A 25605-nucleotide genomic window follows, 5' to 3' on the forward strand; every position below is an offset into this window, starting at 1 on the left:
TGTGCGCGCTCGCGCGTGCTTTCATGTGTGTTTTGTGTGAGCAGTATGGTATGCATGTGCACTGATGCATATGCATATGCTTATACTGTAGGTGTGTGCACATTAAATGGCCATGTTCAGTAAGTATGTCTGTGCTTGCACATTTAAGTGTGTGTGTGTGTGTGTGTGTGTGTGTGTGTGTGTGTGTGTGTGTGTGTGTGTGTGTGTGTGTGTGTGTGTGTGTGTGTGTGTGTGTATGTATTTGTCCTGTCATTGAAGGTCCCATGCCAGCCACTGGTGCAGTGTTGCGTGGCAAAGGAGCTCCGCAGAAAAAAGGGGGAAAAACTGTGTGTTTGGGGTTTTTATGTGTATTTAGTTCAGGGGACCTGTGTGTGTGTGTGTGATTGTGTGTGTGTGTGTGTGTGTGCGCGCGCGCACGCTTGCGTGCTCGAGTCAGTCATTGTGCATACACGTCCATGTGTTCGGGTGAACGTGGTGTTAAGCCACCGCAATTGCACTCCGCGAACCCTTCATGACTGGCTCTTCAAAAGCAATTACCCCCCAAAAAATCCCAAAGTATGCGGTGTCTGTTTACCATGAAAGTGACCTGCCATTCAGAATTTCAATTATCAGCCTGTGGGCCCATGTGTGGCTGCGTGCTAGCAGCTAGCGCGCCAACCAGACGCAGCGATGGAAGGGAACAATGCTATCAGAAGTCTAGCGCTGATAAGGTCCAGCGTGCCGTGCAGCCAGACACCCGCTCTGCTTTACACACTGGATGTCGTCCGCTGTCAGGCAAGAAACCATGTATGTCCCGGAAACCGTTACTTTTCAGGAGAGAACCATATGTTCCAATTGATCCAATGTAGTTATTACATTATTTAAAGGTAGGGTATGTGATATTTTTTTTTGTTAAAAGGTTAAAGTACTATATTCTGCTAGTAATCATTGCTACAGAGCGTTTGTTCGGTCACAGGGGTCTCTCCAGCTCTCTGGTAAACAGAATGTAAATACATTTTCAGGTAGGTGAGAACATTTAAGCAGATCAGGAGAGAGCACTGAAAATGCATTTTCTGTTTAATAAAGAGCTGGAGAGACGTGGAGACTCCTTTTACTGAACAAACACTCTATGAGTACTATCAGAACATAGAGCTATTTAACACTTATTTTAACCAAAGTAAATCACTTACCCTACCTTTAAGTCACAAGCTTTTGTTTAGTCACTTTAACCCATTAAGACCGGGAACACATCTGTGTCATTTTAAGATTTCTTTGGCTATTCAAAAATAGCAGATAGCAAGCTCATAGCGCGGCACCGAGCGCCGCACTATGAGCTTGTAGATCTGCTATCTTTGGAAAAATCGTGAAAATGTGCAGGAGGTGCAAATCTTTAAATATATATTTTTTTAAAGCGAACATTTTTAACTAAAATCTTTGCTTCTCTGGGTCCCTGGAACAAAATAATTTGGTCCGCGGCCAAATATAACATATGATTTTGGGGGTCCTTGACATGAGAAGGTTTTGAACACACCACACAACATACGTTTTTTCAGAAAACTGTTATACGGATAACAGAATACGGATGCTGGGATTAAGTGGTTAATCTTTAACCTCTTCATTGGTTAAATATTTATAAAACGTAGTCACAAGCTTTTGTTAATGCTTTTCATTGGTAAAATATTTATAAAACTGACTCAACTACTTTCATTTTCAAAAATCTTTCAAGACAGCATAAATAGCCGATTGACAAGCTCACAACTCATCGCAGTTTGACGCGCTGTGAGCTTGTAGATCGCAGATCTTTTTCTACTTTTGCGCGACCCTCTTGTACGACCGCGTAATATACGAAGAACATAAAAAGTTGAAGTACGGAGATACGAGGTTTCTGCACAACAGCAACGATATGAGAAATGACTGCATCTTACCAGATAAGACACACATTAGAACACTTAAAGTGTTTTCCTATAGAGTAGCCGTCATCATACGGTACGGGGGAGTTGCTATCAACGCCTCGGGTAATGAGGGAGAGAGGAGACGAGGGAGGTAGGGAGGGAGGAGAGGAGATGATAGAGGAGGAATGAAACAGAGTTTAGGGGCGGATAAGGCAGTGCTGGGTGCTTTACGTTTATCCTGTGCATGTAATCATGGAACTGGGTTGATCAAGCTTTTTCAACTCTCACCCACCCACATGAACGGACACACACGGAGATACAGTGGTGGAAAGTAACTAAGTAGATGTCCTCAAGTACTGTACTTAAGTACAATTTTGCGGTATTTGTACTTTACTTGAGTATTTCCAATTTCCAATACTTTTACTTCTACTCCACTACATCTCAGAGGCAAATGTTGTACTTTTAATCCACTTATTTGAAAACTTTATTTACTAGTTACTTTGCAGATATAAATCATTACATTATAAAACAAACATTAACCACTTTAGTCCTATTTCATATTTAGGCTATTTTAGCAAGCTCACAACCAAATAGGGCGTATAGCATTCAACACAATCACTTCAGACCTGCTAATTTTGCTATTGTTGGCTTTTTTTTATGAATGCACCTTTTTTTCTGCCTATAATGATCAAAATAGAGATGGTCGATGGAGCCAGGTCGAAAGTGAATTCCTCATTGAACCCATGCATGGACACAACAAGCAGGCGGCTTTGAACTTCAGGACAGCTGTAAATTCAAGGGGAATGCTAATGACGCCAATAAACCATTAAAAAAGTGTCTGAAACCAATCTGCAATTCCAAAATATTCAGGTATAAAACTTCAAGGTCAGGTCTAAATCAGGTGTGTAATAAGTGTTTCTTGCAATGATGAATTGTTTTCCGCATCTGGAAGGCGGTTGGTGCCAAGGCAAAGCCAGTGGCGTGCACAGACATTTTGAGGGGCAGGAGCTCAAGTAAATTATACTTTTTTTGGTTTACTTGGTCTGCTCTTTTTTCCCTCTACACCTACAGTATACCTCTTTGCCAAAATTAGCCGATCTACAAGCCCACAACGCCTCGCGCTGCGAGGCGTTGTGAGCTTGTAGATCTGCTATTTTTGGCTAAAGTTCTCCTCAGAAAAGGGATGCTAGGTAGATTTTGACCCCTGCTGTAAACTGAAAAAAAAAACAAAAAAAAAACCTTTTTTTCAAAAGGGCACTTCTGGTCAAGAGGGCAAAGGGCAGGTGCTCTAGCACCACCTAGAGTCTATCTGTGCACGTCCCTGGGCAAAGCACACACAGTGCAGTCATTGCCAAGGAGACTGCAGTGTAGCATGCGGCGCACAGGGCCCATTGTACCATTTCACAACAGCGTTGCCAACAATAGAACAATTTATTGCTTTTACTGTATGTTGTATTGCAGATGAATCTGTAGCAGCGAGGCTGCAGCAAACGCGTGGCGTGAGCATCACAAGTAATATGCTGGCCCTGCCCTGCTGTGAGTAATTCATTTGGAGGGTGTTGACTCATTCATTAGAAACAATATCCATCACCGAAGAGGCCCCACATCCCCATACCACACACTTGAATAATGATTTGCATGTTAATGAGAAAGACCGGGAACCAAACTTCAATCCGCCGTATACATCAAACAATGATCACGTTGCTTTACAGAATGTTTTGTTTTTGCTCAGAATAAGTGTCATAAGAACTGTTTGATGCTGGCTCAAACGCTATAGTACTGCCAGCATGACATATTTTCAGGCCTGCGAGCACTGTGGCTCTAAAGCCTAATTTATACTTAGCTGCGTGCTGGTGTCTACAAGCTCAGCGTCAGCTTGTAGTTCTGCTACTTTCAGTGTGCAACATGGGTGTGCAACTAAGTATAAATCTGGCATAAGGATGGGAATATCGGTCAAACTCTTTGGTCCCAAAGAAGATTATCTTGAAGAATACTGGCTTGGATTGCAGTGGAATTAGCTATGAAGCATCATGCTCCCTGGAGGATAAATCCCTGATGACGCCCAAGGCCTTTCCTCCAGCACCACATACCCTTAAGCCAAAATTTCGAACACTTTCGTCCCTAACAAAAATATCAAAAAAATGTAATTAAATAATACTGGCTGGTTTGCCATGGGATGTTTTGTGCACCTTCTGCTCCATGGAGGATGAACCCTCATGATTTTGGTGACACCACCATGAATTTCGCCTGGCATCGCCCACACTCCAGAAATTCCACTCGTTTAGTATTTAAAAGGCACTTTGAAGCTTTTTCAAATTACAGCTCTACTTTAAAGCTTTTGAGGTTCAAAGGATGGTAATATTGGATGTAAGGAGTATAAGTACAGTATATATGTTTTTTCTAAAATAATTTCTAGATAAGATAACCTGACGAAGGTCTGTGTACCCAAACGTTTCCAATAAATACATTTTTAATTGCAAGTGAAGAAGAGAGTGTGCGAGAGCCCTTTGATGTGAAATCATTTCTAAAAAATATATAAAATCCATTAGGAAACCTTGAAGTTGACTGATACCATTACACTCTGGACTTTGAAAGTAACACTGAAGCAATAATGACTATCACTGCATGCATAATAACTTTCTCCACACATGAATCATAACGAACGGCCTGAAAGATGCCTGCAATCTGCTTTTTTATGAATACTTTTTTATTTTAACCAAACTGTTATGGTAGAGCATGTTGAGCAATGATGACAGGGTGATTGGACTTCACAACATTCACCCTGAAGGGGTTTATTTCTCAATAATGACCTGCTCACCATTCATTATCCCGCATAATACATGGCTACTTAATAAAGCAATAAATAAATTGACAGAAAATGTAATACAACAATTTCATTGGTTTTAAAAGGATTTAATTGCTCACGGTAAAGAAAGATAGCCATTAGATTATGCCAGATGCATCCAGTGCAACAGGTCGACTTGCAAAAGGAGGTGTTGATCAAATATTAATCAATATTCTGTAACTGCGTTGCCTATTTTTCACCTCAAATCTTTTCAAAAAAACATTTCTTTAGTGTTCCGTTTAGCAGTCATCTATTTGTTTACATGGCTGCCTGCCTTGTTGAATAAGCAACCAAGCACAGCGGATTGACTGATTAATTTGATTAAGGTGCGTTAACTCTGCAGCGGTCTGTTATTTTTTCATTAATGAAAAATAACAAACCACTGAATTCAGTGGGTGAAATTGAACCATCAGAATCAAGCATTCAACCAAGCCGTGTAATAATACAATGTAACCAGTGGTGGTAAAAGTACTCAAAAATAGTACTTAAGTAAAAGTATCAATACTGCAATGTAGAAATACTCTGTAAGGGCACGGTCACACCAAAATATGGTTGCCCGCTGTTAAACTCAGGTTGTGCGCGGCCGACACAAGTATATAAATAAAGTGTCTAGTCATAAATAGTCTTTACTTGGCCCAGAAAAAGGCAAATAACCACATCATTACAGCTAGCAGTTGAAACTGTTCCCCATAACAATAGCATGCCATTATTAATCATTAAATCACCCATTCATATCGCTGTTGTCTCTGCAAGTAGAAGGAGAGTAATCTCACCAAATGGAAAACAGACACCATGAAAACACATTTCAATAAGAGCAGCAAATGAACAATTTGACACAAAAAAAAATAAAACTGAATCCAGCATGGCTCAATCAAACCCAGATCCAAGGTGGAAGACAACATGGTTGGCTTAAAAAAAGCTATGCTTCTTACATTGTCAGAGAACAAAAATAGTCCCACAATAGATTCTAGTTACAGTTCAGTTTTTAAAGGATTATTATGCTGTGGTTTTATGCACCGAATACGAATACTTTTGTGTTGGCTGCTGCCTTTTGCTAACCCTAACCCTTTTGATTCATTTATGTAACTTCGTTCTCGTTATTTGAATTTGTTTTATTTTAGCATATTAAAAATGTCTCTTTATTAAGATTTTTTATTGTGTTCAAATGTCATTTTATTTTACACTTTTTCTTAACGTTCTTAAATGATTTTGTCTAAAGCACTTTAAATTGCCTTGTTGAAATATGCTATAGACCAGTCGGTTCCAAATATGTCCTTTCCTTGCCTGATTGTCAGATGCCAGATGATTTTGGGAGTTACAGGTACAATGAGTAGTGGGGTTATCTAAGGACCTCAGTCAGTCAGTCAGTCAGCTAGCCAGTTAACCAGCCAGTTAACCTGCCAGCCAGCCAGCCAGTCAGGCAGCCAGCCAGCCAGCCAGCCAGCCAGCCAGTCAGCCAGCCAGTCAGTCAAGTACATTGATTCGTACCAGTTGCCAGTCTGTGTTTGTTCTTTGCCCTCTGGTCAAACTCTTCAGTTGGTAGAGCGGAAATGTGATCTGACAGCTCCCATTACACAGGACAGCGGAGGAGTTATTTATCTATCTGTCCCCAGCAAGGTCAGTGAGAGAGAGAGAGAGAGAGAGAGAGATAGAGGGAAAGAGAGACATTTAAAGACAGGCAGAGAGAGGGGGATAAAAAAAAGAGCGACAGAGGGCTGGAGCTGGGCTGTTAAAACGACAGACCACATTTCCCATTTCCACTGATTCCATGAATGTGCAATGGTAATTCAGCTTGCGATAACGCACGCCCAGGCCATAAACCAAAAAAGCACCGTCTGTGATTTGCTGTCATTAAAATCCAAATTGACCAGTGATTACAGAAGATTAGAGTATAGCAATAGCTTTACCGACGTAGTTTTGACTGAGAGTCCTATCTTTGAAGAAAGTTCTGATTATGAAATCAATGTTGTGATTATGTGGGACTGCTCGATAACTTTATGCCTAGAACGGCGCCCGTAAGGAGCCCCATTTGAAAGGGAATTATTCCGGCCAATCTGTTTCCATCATAGGCTACCCAAATGAGCTTTGGATGATTGCACCGGGCCGTCTTTATTTGAAGTGAAATGGTGTTTTAATGTTTAATCAGGTTAGATCAGACTGACTGTGTTATGAGTGGTGTGGTTCTGTGGGGCAAGGTGACTTCAATCACTCTTCCTTTATTTTATTTTTTTCATTTTTGGCCTGGCGCTGACTGCGATTGTGGTTTGGTTCGGATAAATCACTTTAATGTGTTTCTACATCTAGCTTTTAAAATATGATTGTGGCTTTTTTTCTCTAGACAAACGATGACGTCCATAAACGTAGAGTGAGGATAAAGTATTTATTTATTATACTTTTTGGAGCCGTCTGGACATTTCGGAATGAAATATTGGGGATATTGGATTGAAGCATGGCGGCAGAGAGGTAGACAGATTTGGCGTCCTATCTGCTTACATTCAGGCCTATCTTCAAGGTAAGCCCCATCTTCAGGGCATAAATTCACCTCATTTACGTAGAAGGTATAAAATATACGGTGTACGGTATATATAGTATGAATTTCATACCACAGGTACCTTTGCCTGGAGGTGATGCTTAAAAATCCGGCGGGCTCTCTCTCTCTCTCTCTTCTTAATCTCTGAACCAATTTACCACAGACCGTAGAATGTAGAGAGAAGCTTGACAGAGTCGGTCAAATCCCTGTCTGCACCGTATTGGGGGCATAAGGGAAAAAAATGAGGGCAAAAGATAGGTGTGCGTGTGTGTGTGTGTGTGTGTGTGTGTGTGTGTGTGTGTGTGTGTGTGTGTGTGTGTGTGTGTGTGTGTGTGTGTGTGTGTGTGTGTGTGTGTGTGGAGGAGTGGGGGGGGAGAAGAGGGAAATAGATACACACTATGGAGACACAGTCAAATAAAACAGTTACATAGATAAAGAGAGGGACAAATATAGACAGAAATTGGAAACGTGACAAAGAGAGGGAAACATACGGTAGGGAGACAGTGAGTCATGGATGGATTGAGAAAGACTTATTATATACATTCAAGACTGGATGCTTAGGGTGCATCCTGCCTAGGGTGCATCCAAAGGGGAGAAATATATATATGTATATACTGTATATAAACATAGCACAACATTTTTGAAAATTGTGTTTGGTAGATTATTTCTCTATTGTAACAACGCTTCTTCCTTTCATACCGTTGGAGAGCCAGTTTATTGCATTTATTGCCAGTTTATTACATTTAATACTAACATGCATGTGTGGGTACGCTTTGCTTAAAAGCCAGCAAACCACCTGGAAGAGTCACAAAGGCCAAACAGTAAAAGCTTCTCTCGTTAGCTAAAACACCACCGACTGAGGTGACATATTTATAACATTGCCCATCTCATCTATTCGTAATTGGATCCTGGCTCTGTAAAATAAATTAAAAAAAAAGAAACATTTTATTATGTTTGATAAGCAAAGTTTTAGAAGTGGGTCCAGTCACATTGGCCCCCGGCATGTATTTTCCATTTACAAAGCCATTAAATTGATTAAAAAGAATAATGGTGAATGGGGATGGGCAAGATGAATATGTTTGTCACTTCCTAACTTGATACTTCTTCTGAGGTGGCTGCCAAGTGCTTTTTAACAACTGGTGTTATTATATTATATAACAATAATAAAAAATTATATAAAGGCAATAAAAATGTGGTGGTCGGTGCAAATGGAGAGCCCCCAAGAAAAACACCACCTTTTAACAGAACTCCAGAACCAGGCAGACGGACTAATGGCTTTGAAAAAACATTACATTATGGGGATGGAGTAATTATTTCAAATATTATGCAGAGAGAGAGGGGGCAGGAGAGAGAGAATAAAATAAAAAGACAGAAGGGTAGAATTACAAACCGGTGGCACGTTTTGCAATTTATCCAAAATAAATTAGATGTCAATTATGAGCACAGACGTGTGTCAGCAGCAGTTAAACTCATGATGCCTACCATATGCTGACACGTTGTGTTGCAGTGGGATTATAGACTCAACCACTCAAACAGCTATAGCGTAGCAGCGACATGCATGTCAAAGTCTCTTAGTCGTAAATAAGCGTGCCTCTTCAGAAGAGATTATCTGTGCGTTGACATAGGCTTATTGAACTTAAAAAAAAAGAAAAATTGCTGTCAGAGCCTGTGTCTGCATGTGCATGTGTATGTGCAAGCGGGCATCCGTGTGCGTGTGTGATAAGAGCCTTGGTTCTCAAAGTGGGGTCCGGGGACCAGTGGTGGAAAAAGTATTGACATTTTTTTACTTAAAGTTATACAATGCAGGTCCACAAATAACGATTTTTAGCAGCCTCTGCTGGTCATTACCGTCACTGCAGGCTGTTCGTTTATTCCTCTGTTACCCAGAATTCCATTTGTTTTCACCGGAAGACGGAAGCGTTTCAAAAAGCGTTCTTTTAATTGTTTTATACGATCTGTGGATCGTTTCTCTTAGCCAGTGGAGCTTTAGTTACCGTGAGCTGTGTTTTCTTTTTCTGTTGTTTTTCGATCTTCAAATCATACAATCTCTTAAAAACAGCGTGAGTTTCCTTTTTGCTATTAGCGCGGCAGTGCCTGGTCAAACAGGAAACCGGTGCGGTAGTTCCTGGCCAAACAGGAAACTGGTGCATTTCCGCTTCCGTTTTCCGTCCAGATGACGTCATTTTCGCGGGAGAGTCTCCCCCGACACCGTTCAATAGAAAATATATAAATAAAAGGCTTTCGGGGGTGAAATTCATGGAGTGGGTGTTGTGAAACATTTGCCACTCACAAAATATACACAATTTAACTTTAGTTTTATTGAAAAAGTTACCTAGTATTACTTTAAGTAAAAGTATCAATAGCACAATGTAGAAGTACTCTGTTACAAGTGAAAGGCCTGTGTTCAAAATGTTACTTGAGTAAAAGTACAAAAGTATTGGCATCAAAATATACTTAAAGTACCAAAAGTAAAAGTACAAAAATGTTTGAAAATAGCAGATCTACTGTACAAGCAGATCTACAAGCGATGCGACGCGTTGTTCCAGGAGGTCCCCAGCAAAAGTAGTTTGTGGAATAGTTGTCTGGCTACGCAAGACTAGAGCTTACACAGTTTAAGTGATTCATTCATAAGCTCCTTGTCCCCTCCCTAGAAATGTAGTGTAGTAAATAATTGTCTTTGACATGTAGTGGAGCGAAAGTCATCCCGAGTGAAAGTCATCCCAAAGTACAAATATACTTTTTTTTTAAAAGTACTTAAGTACAGTGCTAAAATAAGTGTACTTAGTTACTGTCCACCACCGGCGGCCTGTGATGGGAAACAGAATTGATGAATAAAAGCAGCAGCGTTGGCACAGGCCCTGGGCTGATGCTGGCAGGGTATGGATCAGGACAAGACTAATGCCAGAGCGGCGGCCGCGCGGTGCTTTCAATTACATGAAACGTTACAGATGCAATTTGTAAGATCTTAATCGTTAAAATACCCTTGAAACGTTAGCATGAATCAAGAGAGATCAATAACCAAATCTCCTGCTTAAACAGATCATCATCATCGTCATCATCAATTAAAAAAAACTCCTACGGTGCTTTCACAGACAGACAGGTAGATATATACTGTATGTATATATACCTAGATACTGTAGACAGACAGACAGTGGACCGACCAGTGGTGGAAAGTAACTAAGTACATTTACTTAAGTACTTGAGTATTTCCAATTTCCAATACTTTTACTTCTACTCCACTAAATCTTGCATCCAAATATTGTACTTTTACTCCACTACAATTGTTTGAAAACTTTAGTTACAAGTTTCTTTGCAGATATAAATGATTACGTTAAACATACATCAACCACTTTAGCCATATTTTATACCTATGATATTTGAAAATAGCCGATCTACAAGCACAGAACGTGTCGCATCGCGAACTGTTGTGAGCTTGCACAAACTGCCTATGTTAAGCTGGTCTAATCAATGAGTCTCTACTGCAGCCGTAAAACACTGCCAGTTGCTCTTCGAGTCAAGGAAGAGAAAACTAACAACTAGCCGGGGACCACGCAGACAAAGCTACGCCCACTGTTGTTGTTTTTTAGGACATACAGTACCTTTACTGCCTTTACCATGACGACTGAATGCCTCCGATTAGGAATCGCCATCCTTGGCATTAGTTCTATGCAATGCAGGCTGTTTTTTCGTGATCTCCAAATTTTTACCACCCACCCCCAGCCCACACAAAATTAGAACGTCACCAGACTACACTGGCAGTAGGTTGCTAAATAGCTAAATAAATATTCCCCCCCGACAATCAGCCTTACAGTATGAACAAACAAGCCAGGAACCCCCTACTGCCAACCAGGAAGACCCACTCTTAGTCTTAAGTACCCGTCGTACACAAGCTCTAACAACAAAGAAACCTTGAACGTTGAATATATAGGGGTTGTTAAGACGTTAAAAGGCTCCTGCCTTTAAGGGCCCATGCAGCATGGCTCTTGGCCTGGCCGAGGGGAAGGTACACCACACCATTCTGCTGCCGCAGTACCCTTGACAGTGTCCCCACCACGTACTGCCACAGCTGGAGAGCACGAGTGACCGACGAGAGCCTTGTGTTTTCATAGGGGAGGCCGATGTTTACGAGGCAGGGGAGCAGCGTGGGACCAGGGGGGACGTTTCTATCTGGGACAGGGCATCCGTTTTTTTTCCCGACCAGCAAAAAATGCATCCAACCTAATGAATCTGCTGGGAGGGAATCAACTTTAACGAGCTGAGGCCCACGTGAGCAGCGACGGCAAGGAGAAGAGAGAAGGAGAGGAGAGGAGAGGAGAGGAGAGGCGTGATGGGGGGAGGGAAAGAAAACGCAACGATAAGAAAGATGGGGATGGTTAGACCCCTCGTTAATAAGCACACTGTAACAAATAAAGGCCTGTCAGGGGAGGCCTGGAGGGTGGTTCACTCGCTCTTGCGTGTGTGTGTGTGTGTGTGTGTGTGTGTGTGTGTGTGTGTGTGTGTGTGTGTGTGTGTGTGTGTGTGTGTGTGTGTGTGTGTGTGTGTATCGTCACACCTGGCTGCCCAGCGCCGCCCAAACCGTGGTGCGTCCTGATTTGCCGAACAGAAAGTTGGACGGCAAACTTCTGATCTCGGGTTTATTTTTTTATTTTTTTATGTGACCTGGACAACTTTAACAAGTCCACTGGCACAGTTTAGGTAAATGGCTGGCATTTATAACACATGTCATGGTGACTTTGCGGTGACTGATGTGTTGTAATGGGTGCGGCAATAAAATGAATGGGGGCAATTTAAAATGAACCACAAGGGCACAGCGACCAGGTCGTCTTCCTGTGCCTTGTGAGTCGTGATATTATGTGACTTATGTTTAATTATATATATATATATATATATATATATATATATATATATATATATATATATATATATACATAGATATAGATATATTGTATATATATTTGATATATACATATTGATATATTGTATATAGGGTGGTGAAAAAAAACGTATTCTCATTTTCGATGATTCATGATCGATTAAAAATCGTTTTCTTTTTACTGCCGGTAATATTGACTTGCCTTTACTTTCCCAGCTTCCAGATACACTGCAACAAGCAGTGTGACTACTTGTAGTGGACACAACACCTTTTAGGTGTTGTGTCCACACAAAACTTTTTTCTGAACTGCGAGTGCCTTTCCACCATGCATTTCTATGGAAAAGACGTGCTGGAGCACTCACTCCTCGCCCAGAGTCTCGTGTGTCCCCCCCCCCCAACGTGGTGGAGTGACCTTGGCGTCTCAAACTGAAAATAGTTCAACTTTTGAGAAATGAGCTCCGCTCAACAATATCACTTTCCTACGCAGAGGATTGGAGAGACACTGTCCCACAGTCATTGAGCACAGGCTTCTCGCTGACAGTGCATTGTCTAGTACTCTGGACATGATAGCGCTCCATTGCTCACAAAAACCTTTTCTGTGGACACGGCCACTTACTGTATATCCACAACTTTTTGAGAGAGAGCGAGAGAGACAGAGAGAGAGAGAGAGAGGCAAAGCACCCATATAGACTCCTTCCTCTCTCACTGCCTCTCACGGTGACCCTCGCTGACCTCTGCTCTGTGTACACAAGTCAAGCAGCAGGCCTGGGGCTCGTAGCTCAGAGTTTATCCTGCTCATGAGTGCAGCGTGTTTGTGTCACCGAGTTAATGGCCTCAGCCAGAGAGCTGGCCACGGGTTAGCGAGCAATAAGGCTGGGGGTGATGGTAGGGGGGTGGAGGTGAAGGGGGGGTGGGCGGATTCTATGGCTAATGCAATGACCACCGCCGACACAGAGCTAAACCAAAATGATGCGAGCGGTCAGGAACGCTAGAGACACTTGAACCGGAACAGACCTCATCAGGCGGATGGATGGACGGACGGATGGACGGACGGACGGACGGGAGAGACAGATGTACAGAGATGAGGAATGGAAAACAGGAAAGGCTGAAGGGAGGGATGGAGAATGAGCAGCATGAAAAGATACCTCCACAAAAACTAGCACCATAATATGTACGGTATATAGAGTACTGAAGTCCTGATGTCACTCGCTCCTCCCCTGGGTCACGGAAGTATTTTCTCTAAAGAAAATAACATTTGGGTCATCCTAGAATCGTCTCATATAAGAATTGCGGTTCAAAAATAAACAAACTGTCCCGGCGATATTGTCAGGGAGGTGGATCAGTATGGTTTACGATCAGTCAGTCACTCATAATTGATATAGTTTGTTTCTGGCGAAAATTGTATTAATTCGGCGGCAGTAACATTAGCGTTTTTTGTTGATGCTTTAGCTTCACATCCATATGAGTCAAACAGCCGGGATCATTTGTTTATTTTTGGAACACAGTTCTTATGACGCGATATTAAACACGTCTATGAGAATTCAGAATCGGGGGTAAAATATGTGACCCAGGTAGGATGCGTAAATTATGTCAGACTTCGGTGCTCTGTAGCAGCAGTATACGCTTAGATTGAAGATTAGATAAGACTGGAAGGATGGGCGTGTGAGTAGATATCCTTGATGAGGTAGACTGTAAGACTCATCCTCTAACCCCAGGAGAAATCAGAATAATGTTGCTGTGTAAGCCCTAGAGAAACGCATTGCTAATTTCCCTGTCTGGTGGGTGTCTGTGCAAGAGTTTAAAGGCATCGCCATGCAGCTGTGGTGGTACAGCAGTGGTCCAAAATCAATCGGTCACAGTGGTGGCATTAGAGAAACCCCCTGCCGTGCTTACCACGCTATCCAGCATGGAAAAAAGCGACAGCTCTTTGTTGTGCTTCCACTCTGCCACTTTGCAGGCATCGGGGAAAATGAAAGCAATTTAATTTAATTTTAGCTCAGATGGCTCTTTCAAATGGTTTTAAAAGGGACATGGCTCTAATCACAGCCACCAGTCGGAACAGGGCTGATCCCACAGAGTTGTAAACATTTTCATCTGAGGAGAAATTTGTTTGTTTGTTTGTTAGTTATTTGAGTTTTGCAAATTAGCAGAGACACGTCTTCATAAGGATTATGGTTAGGATTTGCTTGTTAATAGTCTGTTAACACACTTGGTGTGTGCGTCTGTGTGTGTGTGTGTGTGTGTGTGTGTGTGTGTGTGTGTGTGTGTGTGTGTGAGAGAGAGAGAGAGAAAAAGAGAGATTAAATTACTGTATGTGAGAAGAATACCGTGATCCGCAATCTCCTCCACTAACACTGACTAATGAAAACAATACATTTCTGCTAAATTATTAATCACACGTACAGTACATATATATTTTTACAATACAGTTAAAAATAAACAAAGCATCCCTTCAACAATTTCTACAGTATACGGCGGAGCTACTGTATGTGCTCCAAAATATGTGCGGAAATATAGAGCAAGTCTGCAAAAGTTCAAAACATTTTAAATCATCGAAAAAACACAATGTAATGTAATAACATGCAGATGTTTGGGGGAAATTAAGTCCTGAATCCACTGCTCTTTTTTTCCTGTGAGTTTTAACCACTTGAACCCCAGCGTCCATTTTCTGCAGATCTACATCCATAGCAGATCTACAAGCTCACCTTGTAGATCGGCTATTTTTGGTAAAAAGATTTGACGAAGAGTAGACTGACAAAAGTGGTCAAAAGTATAGTTGTAACTCAAGTCCAGTTCTCTGAGACTACAGGGGTTTACGTGGTTAATATGTATGTAGGGTGCTTTTACCTTGCCTGATACAAAGCTCATTAGCCACTGTGTGGACAAAAACTAAATAGAAGTCGAACACTGAACTGCTGATTAGATTAGAGTTGTGTGTTTGGTAGCCGCTCTGTGTGTTCAATATTTATCTGATTTGCTCCGCTGCATGTTAATGCTTTAGGACACTGACTGTGTGCTATACCCACAGAATGAGCAAACAAATGCATCTCTTTGTTTTAGCAAATTCAACCAAGCTCAGTTGTACAGAAAAGGAACATGATTGCATGGCGCGATGGTTGCAGTTTCTGTCGAATTGTTCTCTGTGTCGGTCCTTTTCAGATCTTCTTCTCAAACAGAACATTTTCCAAAAATGGCAAAACAAATGATGGATCTATAAGCTCAAAACACACAGCTGATCTATAAACTCGTGACACAACGTGTTGTGACCTTGTAGTTGGGCTATTTTCGTTGCGTGACATGATCATTCTACCATACATGCCACAGAACAACAACAGTACAACACAGTAAAGCGGTGCCATAAACAACATCACTGTTTAATATTCTAGAATTTAATGCTGTTTTAGGGCTACAACAGCATATTAGTGGAGAAATAAATCATCCTAAAAGATTATGTTTCTATATGGAAAACCAAACAGACCATATTGAAATGATCGAGGCAATCCCAGTCCTTTACTCTCCATCCAATGTGGCGAAACAAGAAGCGATCGAAGACTCCTAGAAATACATTGGCATTTTTATGACAAATGCTTCTTTATATGCATTGCTTCACATTACTCGTTTGCAATTAGCTGATTGATTTTATAATTGTTTTGCTTCAACTTGGCAGATGATTGCACAACTATATGTGGCAAAAGCCTCCGTTCCGAGTGAAATGTCAACACTGACCACAAAGCAGAGAGCTGGGGGTCTACAAACGTGCGTGCGTACGTGTGTGCGTGCGTGCGTGCGTGTATGTGTGTGCGTGCCTGCGTGTACGTGTGTGTGTGTGTGTGTGTGTGTGTGTGTGTGTGTGTGTGTGTGTGTGTGTGTGTACGCATGTTTGCGTGCGTGTAAGTGTGGTGGCTTGCATGCATGCCTGCGTTGTTTATGTGGTGGATAATCACAGCAAACCGGATGTTATTTATTTATTCATCGAATTTCTTTCATTGATCAGTTTATCTTCGAAGGAAAATTGGTTGTCCTATTCCCCAGGGAGGGAGAGATGGATAGATGGATAGATGGACAGATGGATAGATGGATAGATGGATAGATGGATAGAATAAATATGACAAGAAGTCATAAGGTTTTGATGGGGATTTGGTCGCTGGCCAGTGGGGCAAATTAATCACAACACCATCTCTGGACACAAACATTAAATTGAAATGCTGGAGATAAAATACTGCCCATTTTTAATAACAACTCAAGCCATATAACTGTATATACTTTTGTTGGTGCAGCACCAAAATCCCACAACAAGCTCACAACAACACACAGATCAGCTAGTTTGGCTATTTTGGAAAATGTTATGGAAAAATATTCGCCTATAACGACGTGCCCACAATAGGGACGCCAGGTTGAAAGTGGTTTTAATGCGTTGTTGTGCCTAATTGTATTATGGGCTGTGTCCCAGCATGCCGTATCGTAATTCATTAAGTCATTATAAACACAGCAACCCATACAATGATTGTTCCACCTCTACACAGAGACATAAACAACACTCCCTTGGCACTTGACGCTCTATTTCCTGCTGGTTTGTGTTCGGGCATCACCAGTTGAAAGTCTAATGTGTTGACTGAACATCCTTAATGTGGATTAGATATGCACGGCAGTGTCTGTCTGCCAGGAATCCTTCCCCACTTTAATGTGACATGACTGAACGTGACCTCACATCCATGTGAGTGTGTGGATTTGTGGAACGTGTGCGTGCGTGCGGTTGTGTGTGTGTGTGCACGTACATGTGCGCGCGTGCACACTGCATTGAGATGTCACTGCACGGCTCCAGACACTTGGAGCTTGGCTTTCATGTTTTAGCACCAGCACATGTGCCACAATCATAATTACGGTTTTAATACCACACGGCAAAAACCCTCAGTGTTAATGTATCCATTTGTAATGCTCAGAGTTAAATGAATGCTAAGGATTTTTGCTGTGTTGCTGTAGCCTGAGCTGTCAGTCAGTCCATTCACAGAGTTCATTACTTGTGAATATTTTGGGCGACTCCTTCTGTTAACCATATGAACCGTAGCATCCCTATTCTGGGGCAAATAATCGGTAAAATAGCGATTCACACTGGCAGTTACAAAACATACAAAGACACAAAGCTACACCGCATATTTGGAACTTTGTATCTTTGTAGCTGAAGTTGAAACCGGCTCAACTTTTTTGTAGCTGTTGTAGCTTTTGTAGCAGCTACAAAGGTCGCATGTATTTTTGTATATTCATGTCGCTGGCTTCAATTGAAAATTAATGGAAGCCTTTGTCTTTGTACGAAAACAGGAGGGCGCTTAGCATAGAGCCCTTGGGGGGACTATAGTATAGGGTTTAAGTGGATAACTGGTGAACCATTAAACATCAGACACTACATTAGTGGAGCAGTGGCTTTGTGCAGTGTGCAGGACAAGTTGGGTGACCAGTACAACTCAACCTACTACACCAGTCATGAACCAATCGAAGCCATGATGAAGTGATCGCTCTATAGGCTTGATAATGTTGCTCTGTATTGGTGCTGAGCTTGCATGGCTGCTGATGAGTGATAGTCCAGGAGTGGAGGATCTAATGATTTACTATAAAGCCCTGGTGATCCACAGTAACCTGCTGTTTAATATTGAAGTACTACGGGCAACTGGGACACATGTCCAGTGGAGGTGAGAGACCCTGTGTGTGTGTGTGTGTGTGTGTGTGTGTGTGTGTGTGTGTGTGTGTGTGTGTGTGTGTGTGTGTGTGTGTGTGTGTGTGTGTGTGTGTGTGTGTGTGTGTGCTGTAACAATATACATTGTATATGAGAACCTAAAGTACAAAGGAAGCATGAATAAACCAAAGATAAGATATTTCCATTTTATCCTGAATGAATGCTGGATGTAAATGTATACATTATACAGTAAGCACAGCCTTCAAGTAAATACATAAACACATTTATAATAAAACAAAGACAAAGAATGAAATCATGTATATCTTGATCAAGGAACAAAGTGGCCTCCTGTGGCCAGTTTGTGATGTCTACAGTATGATGTACAATATGACTCTGAATGTGGGAAAGGTTTTAGCCTTGGACCAAGACAGTCAGATTTCTGACATTCTGTGTATCTCAGACAGTCTTGGCCACTTCCCCAAATACTGTTTGGATGTCCATGTTTAATGCCCACTTCTCCATAAATGTACAAATTCAAAACATGAAGTGCTTGCCCCACAACCACGGATGTTGCCCGACCGTTGTGTTCTGCAACAATCTGTATTGTTTAATACATAAGTGTTTTAATCTCATCTGACAACCTTGGTCCAAGGCTAGGAAAGGTTTCAGACTGATCCGAGCCACACTGACTTCCATTATAAAAGGAAAGTTAAATTATTAAAAAAATATATAAAACATGAAAACAAAAATAGCGCTGAAAGGTCCAGCGGCTTGCAAGATTAGCTTCTGATAAACACACAGACACACACACACACACACACACACACACACGCACACACGCACGCACGTACACACGCTTACAGACGGCTAGCCTCCTGCAGAACCACACCGTAAAAACTACAAAAAAAGGTATTAAGCAGGTGGTGTTTGGGATTATGACCAATTGCATGGCAAGGCCTTGAAAAGAGGGTGATTCCATCGGGACTGCATGCAGAGCAGGTGCACGCCTTCAGAGCACCAAGCAAGAAGTACTCAGATTTTATCTAAAAAGTTGTTTTGAAAGTTGTACTTAACCCATTAAAGGACGACTTCACCACTTTTCAACATATCTTCATATAATAGGTCCTCACTAATACTCATGATAAAATGATAAAAAAAAATTCTACTCGGTCTGTGTCTCATAGGAGGGCTGTGGACAGTCCAGAAACCCGTCTACCAGTGACATCATCGTTAGGCAGGATTTTTTTTTCCAAAAAGATTAAAACATTTTTATTCCGATTTTTATTAAGGTGAGAACAATGGGATCTATTATTGCATTGCAACTTTCCAGGAATACAAAGCCTGCAGTTTCTATTAGCTTGGATTCCCCATCGATGATGTCACTGGTAGACGGGTTTCTGAACTGTCCACAGCCCTCCTCTGAGACACAGACTGATTAGAAAAAAATGGTACCATTTTATCATGAGCATTAGTGAGGACCTATTATATGAAGATATGTTGAAAAGTGGTGAAGTCGTCCTTTAAGACCGGGAACGCCTCTGTGTAACCACTTAAACCATTATTTTATACTTTGGCTATTCAAAAATAGCAGATCTACAAACTTAAATAGATCTGCTATTTTTGAAAAATCTTGAAAAAACTCAAATCTTCTGGAGGTCCCTGGAACAAAATATTATACAAATGTTCGCTTTAAAATATATATATTCAAATATTTGCATACATTTTCATGATTTTTCAAAAATAGCAGATCTACAAGCTCATAGCGCGGCACTCAGTGCCGTGCTATGAGCTTGTAGATCTGCTATTTTTGAATAGCCAAAGAAATCTTAAAATGACAAAGATGCGTTCCTGGATCGAATGGGTTAAGTACAGCGCTTGAGTAAATGTTACTCTGTAATACTTTCCACCACTGCCGATGTGTACTGCCAAATGCTGGCTGCCGTTTCCCACTCAAACTTGACCCGCTGCCCACAGCCCTATAGCGTGCCAGACACCCTGCAAGCCCTTCCATCCTCTTCTCTGGAACATATACATATCTGACACGAGCACGGACTGCTGACAGAGCCGCTGCAGTCAGGACATCTGTGTGGATCTGCACAGAGCACAGAACGCGGATGTTGGCTGAAACAAACGCTTTAGTTCGCAATTTTATTCCAAGCTGATATACGAGTCCTCTAAATCAGCATCCCCAAATCACTGAAGAGCGTTCATGGAAAAAAAAAAAAAACATCACATGCAGCAGCCATCAAAGTCTCTCTAAACCAGTCGTTCAAGGAGCCCAAATTGATATGTATTTGGCTGCGGACTCCCATTTGAAAATATCTTGTGCAAGGGATAAGAAAAGAATTATGAAGATTTTTCAAAATAGAGAAATAGCCGTAAAAGAAAACCCTGTAACCCCCCTGTAAACCAGTGGTCTCTGAACTATTAGATCGACAGCCTCAACAGGCTTCCTGTTCACAGGTAAAAAAAAAAGGTCACTTTGTCGATGTGTTCGCGTTAGTGGTCCAGTCCAGTACCAGTCCGGTAAAGAGCGGCCCACTGAGGTGTCAGCCTCTTTACGGGACAGAAAATAAATACAAAACGCACCATTCAACAAGCCACCTAATCTTGTGTTAAGTCTGAAATTTGTAATTCGTCAAAGAGCAAGTAAAGATAAATAAACACAGTCTGGAATCTTCCAGAAATGTCCTGTCATTAACCTTGACAGGTGGAATGATAAAGCCTCATTTCAAATAGCACCATGAAGTCAATTCTTGAAACAATTCAACTCCGACTGACCACAAAATCAAATCCTCAGTGTTAATTCATCCATCCATTCTACGGTGGTGTGCAGACCGTCTGTGTATCTTACATTTGACCCAAATGTAACATTTGTACACTCTCAGTGTGAAATTAACACTTTTTTTCTCCAGTGTACATTACGAGTACGATGACTTGTAAAAGCTGCAACCAATCCGGAACTTATAGTAATGAATAAAATGTTATGTACGTAATGTCTGTATGGTAGAGTATGTTAAGCAAGGGATAATTGACGGGTAGCTGGTCATAATTCCGGAGGTGCATAATCACCCTGATGGGATTTATTTTTCAATAATGACCAGCTACCCGTCAATTATCATCATCATCATTTATTTAACTCACAACCATGTTCAGATGGTATGGAGCACAGATATCATAAATCATACAATACATAACAGTATTCATACAGATGTAGCTAAAGGCATGGCAAGCATCCCGCTTATTACACGGCTACTTAATAAATAAACAAAAAAAATGTATCCAAAAGTAGCCTAATTGACCCAACAGAAATAACACAGCTGAATTCAGCGGTTGACCAATCAGCATTCAACCAAGCCGTGTAATAATACAATATAACTAGCCCATCTGCAGTAGTTAGAGGTGGTCTCCCTACTCTTATTGAGACATTTAGACCCTGGTGTCACATGTGTAGTACTGATTAAAGCTTATTAAAGTACCCCCAAGGGCCCAAGTGGGGAATCGGGGAGAGTGCAGATTGCAGTTTTGAGATTTTTGATCTTTTGTTCTTTGTTTTTGTTCTTCTACAGCTCCAGCGCCACAGTGTGTGTGTGTGTGTGTGTGTGTGTGTGTGTGTGTGTGTGTGTGTGTGTGTGTGTGTGTGTGTGTGTGTGTGTGTGTGTGTGTGTGTGTGTGTGTGTGTGTGTGTGTGTGTCTCAGGGGTCCTTACCTTTGAAGAAGCAGTCCTTGCTGTGCACCACGTAGATGCGTCTCTTCTCCAGGCAGGCAGTGCGGTACACCTCGCAGTGGTTCTCGTAAAAGCGCCCGTCCGAGCCGCACACCGGCACAAAGGAGGGCCGACACCGCTGCTGGCACACGCACTCGGCGCGGCCCGTCACCGCCATCACCACGCACTGCCGGCCGCGGCCGCAGTACGTCCTCCTGCAGGGACCCCCGTCTGGGTCAGAGGGCGCTGTCGCAGCTGGAGAGAAAGAGAAAATAGAGATGATTTATTTATTTGTTTGACTGTTAATTGATACAGGGACAGATACGTTATATTGTATGTACTGTATGCCAGGGGTTCCCAAACCTTTACAGCTCGATACATTATGAATTAATCCTCAACAATTGTGAAATACCACACCTACAAGCTAGATTTTGGAAAATTTCAGAACATTTCTGAAAGAGGGTCCGCGACATGATCAGTGATCACATGAAACAAATGATTAGTCGGGGGTGGTAGCATTATGTTACCCAGAATTAAGTGACATTCAGCGCTCTCTTTGTACTGATTGCTAGTCCTTCATAATAATAATCACTGTCATTATCATTGCCTTGGCATTGTGATTTGAAAGAGAGCGTTGGGTTTGAAAGAAACAACATTTTTGCTGTGAAAGTGTAGTGAAAGAGGGGCATCGGAAAATGCTTTTAGACCTGCCACTTTGTCAATCTGCCCAAAGGTTCTGAGAATAGTCTTTTGTGCAAATTTGACATTATGGCTTGAGGGTTACAGGTAAAGGAAAGGACATAGTGGTCACCCAAAATCAATAGGGTTCATCATCCCAAGAGATCAAACGTTTCCATCATAAGATTTGCAGGGCTATACGGGTTAGAGTACGGCTGTTACTGAGGCTCAAAGCAAACATAGTACGCTGGACTTCTGGACAAAAAGACAGAATAAAAGAGAGAATATACGAGAACGCAAACCGAGGGAAAATACCATTACAACAAGAGCGCAAGACAAATTAAATAATAAATACACACCACACGCACAGTAATACACCATGCACCGGGTATAAGTGAGTAAATTAGCAAGGCTCAATGCAGCCTTACTACAATAGATAGAGAAAAGTACAAGTTGAACTTGGACCAGCACAAGTTGCACTATACAAGTGCAGTGTTAATGAGCAAAAACTTCCTCTTTTAAATAGAACATAGCACTCAACCTCTGAGGTGTTCTTATTAGCACCTCTCAGCACCTGTGCACTCACATTCACAGCATGTGGGCACGCACACACACTCATGCACGGAAACACAAAATCATCATAATCCTCGGTTAGTGCTTCAAGCCCTTGTCAACACCCTCCCGAAACACACATACGCACACACGCACGCACTCACACTCTCTGTTAGTGCTTCTAGCCCTTGTCATCACCCTCCCGACATACACGTCACACACACACACACACACACACACACACACACACACACACACACTCACTCCTTTCTCACTGCTTGTAGCATATTTTCAAAAGCGAGTATGTGCGCGCGCGTGCACACACACACACACACACACACGACACACACACTCCATTCTTGCTTCTTGTAGCATATTTTCAAAAGCGAGTATGCATGCGCGTGCACACACACACACACACACACACACACACACACACACACACACACACACACACACACACACACACACACACACACACACACACACACACACACACACACACACACACACACACACACACACACACACACACGGACCATCATCATCAGCACTGATTCCTGTCTCGGTGCTTCGGACCCCCTGCGACCCCCTGCTGATTTAATCTATTTGCACTTAAAACAGGGCAGAAATCTGCTGAGCCTTGCAGACACTCCACCTTGGATTGATCTTGCCTCGGCTCTGTGATCCCGGCCCGGACCCCCGCTCCTGGTGAGATCTGAGTCAGAATTTATGGGTCCGTGCCTGGGGGAGCAAGGGGCCATGGGGGTGGGGGGGATGTGAAGAGGTTCCGAGGATATTGGGTTGTTTTTTTGGGTGGGGCAATTGAGCCTCTTTGGCTCAATAGTTGATGAATGTGCTCAAAGGCATTAGGCCAATATCAGTCACCAGAACGGGTCGTGTCTGATAAAAATGAATATCAAATGTCTAAATATTGAATCAAGCAACTTAAAAACTTTGTGGGCCAGAGTATACGTTAAAATGACCCCCGAGGAGTTTTAAAGTGAAATATACTCCTTTAATATGAACGCGAGCGAGTACAATAGTAAATACTGAAGTGGGGTTCTTGCTGGACAGAAATTGCATGGTATGTCTATCCATTGGAGCTGAGGCAGCTTAATCATCAACGGCTCCCGCAGTACGCGGACTATGTCAAATTTATTGACACTCTCTAGGTCGTGCCTGGAGATAATATTACAGATTGGAATCTTGGTTTTCAAGGCACACATAGATTAATATTATTTGACATTTAATTTGCAGATACTGTTGTACATTGTATAATATTTGCTGGTGGGGGGTTATTTGCCTTTAGAGACACCGTAATTACATTTCCTTCAACTTTCCCTGTTGACCTTGTCTCCTTCCACAAGCAAGCCGGCACGCACGCACGCACGCACGCACGCACGCACGCACGCACGCACGCACGCAGTGCAGACATTTGCCGTATCGCAGTCAATAACAGAAAGCTCAGATGTGTGTTTAGTTTAGTGTGAAATCAAAGCCCTGGTCTTAATTATTTTTTACTTTTCTTTCCAGTTTGAATCTCACAATCCTTAATCGTCCAAGAAACCAGTGGAAGGAAGAAAGGCAGGCTAAAATGTTTGACTCAATGCTGTATGCACACAGAGATATGCCTTAAACTAGACAAAATCCCAAGAGATTGAATTCAAACGATTTAAACTATAACGTAAGTTTAAATTCTGCTTTAACATTTTAAAGGTTAGCTTTGCTGGTGTGTATCTGTGTGTGTGTGTTTGTGTGTGTGCATTTGGTTGGTTGGGTATACACATGCATTGTGTGTTTTTGCGGGTTCCATACAATCTCAACTTTGAATTTGAATATTCAAAAATAAGTTTGAATAAGTTATCAGAGGCTATAGGAGAGCTATTGCACTGTAACAGGAAATGACTACACACCCCCTCATTTCAGGGACCCCCAAATTGATATGTATTATTTGGCCACGGAAGCTCACAACACGTCACAAGCTGACACGTTGTCAGCTTGTAGATCGGCTATTTTTTAGAATAGCCTTAGTACAAAATAGGATGAATGAGGTTAAACTGTTCCTCACACACACCTCAAGGATATCTGGACCCCCCCTCAAGGATCCCTGGAGGTCCCCCGGACCCCACCTTGAGAACCAGTGCCCTAAAAGAGGTCCCAGGCTCTGGGTTATGATACTGTTTGAGGTTTTGAGTCACTTAAGATGCTGAAGAAGGGGTCAGTTCTATTATCACTGTGAGGACGCGGCTGAAAACACACACTGGCTTAACTCACGGACCTCAGTTCAGACTTTCATAATCAAACTGCTGAAAGCATAAATTGAATTTGCCTGGAATATAATCATATCTCAACTCGGAGCATATTGAATAATGGAGGTAATGCGCTGTTGAGGACAAAAGTCCTTTAATTACATAAAAGGAGATTCCCGGGCCGTCTCACGGAGGCATACGCGGGCAAACAAAAAAAGAGATTTATGTGCATGCATTGCGACACGCACAAACAAAACACACACACACGCACAGAAAAACACAATAATGCAAACACCATCCGACACTTGCGCACCTTATAAGCGTGTGTGCGACGTTAGTGGTCACATTTCAACATTGTGCATGCAAACAACTATAGAAAAGCTAAATACACAGACACACACGTTTGTATTACTGTGTCTTGTGTTTGTCGTGTCTTAGGTTTGATTACTATGTTTAACTTACTACTGTACTTGTTTATTATTTTCGGTGAGAACCTTGTATAAGCCCTATATGGGTTTCCTTTCTCACCTGCACATATTTTTAGTGATGTTTTAATAATGTTACTTTTGTACTATTTTATTGTGCGAATAAATAAATCAAAAATTAAATCAAAAATGACATTTTAGGACA

General features: G+C 41.9%; 1 protein-coding gene across 1 annotated transcript in view; it reads right to left on the bottom strand.

Annotated features, from left to right (window-relative positions):
* fstl4 (follistatin-like 4) overlaps nucleotides 1–25605 on the bottom strand; it is a gene marked incomplete at both ends in the record, with an annotated part of 277470 nt that overhangs the window by 150360 nt on the left and 101505 nt on the right. Inside the window, one exon of the mRNA XM_084073607.1 lies at nucleotides 21497–21739. Within this exon, the coding sequence (XP_083929733.1) occupies nucleotides 21497–21739 (243 nt within the window). The remainder of the gene's footprint in view (nucleotides 1–21496; nucleotides 21740–25605) is intronic.

This window comes from Gymnoscopelus microlampas, assembly GCF_963454915.1.
Source record: "Gymnoscopelus microlampas genome assembly, chromosome: 12".
NCBI classification, from domain to species: domain Eukaryota; kingdom Metazoa; phylum Chordata; class Actinopteri; order Myctophiformes; family Myctophidae; genus Gymnoscopelus; species Gymnoscopelus microlampas.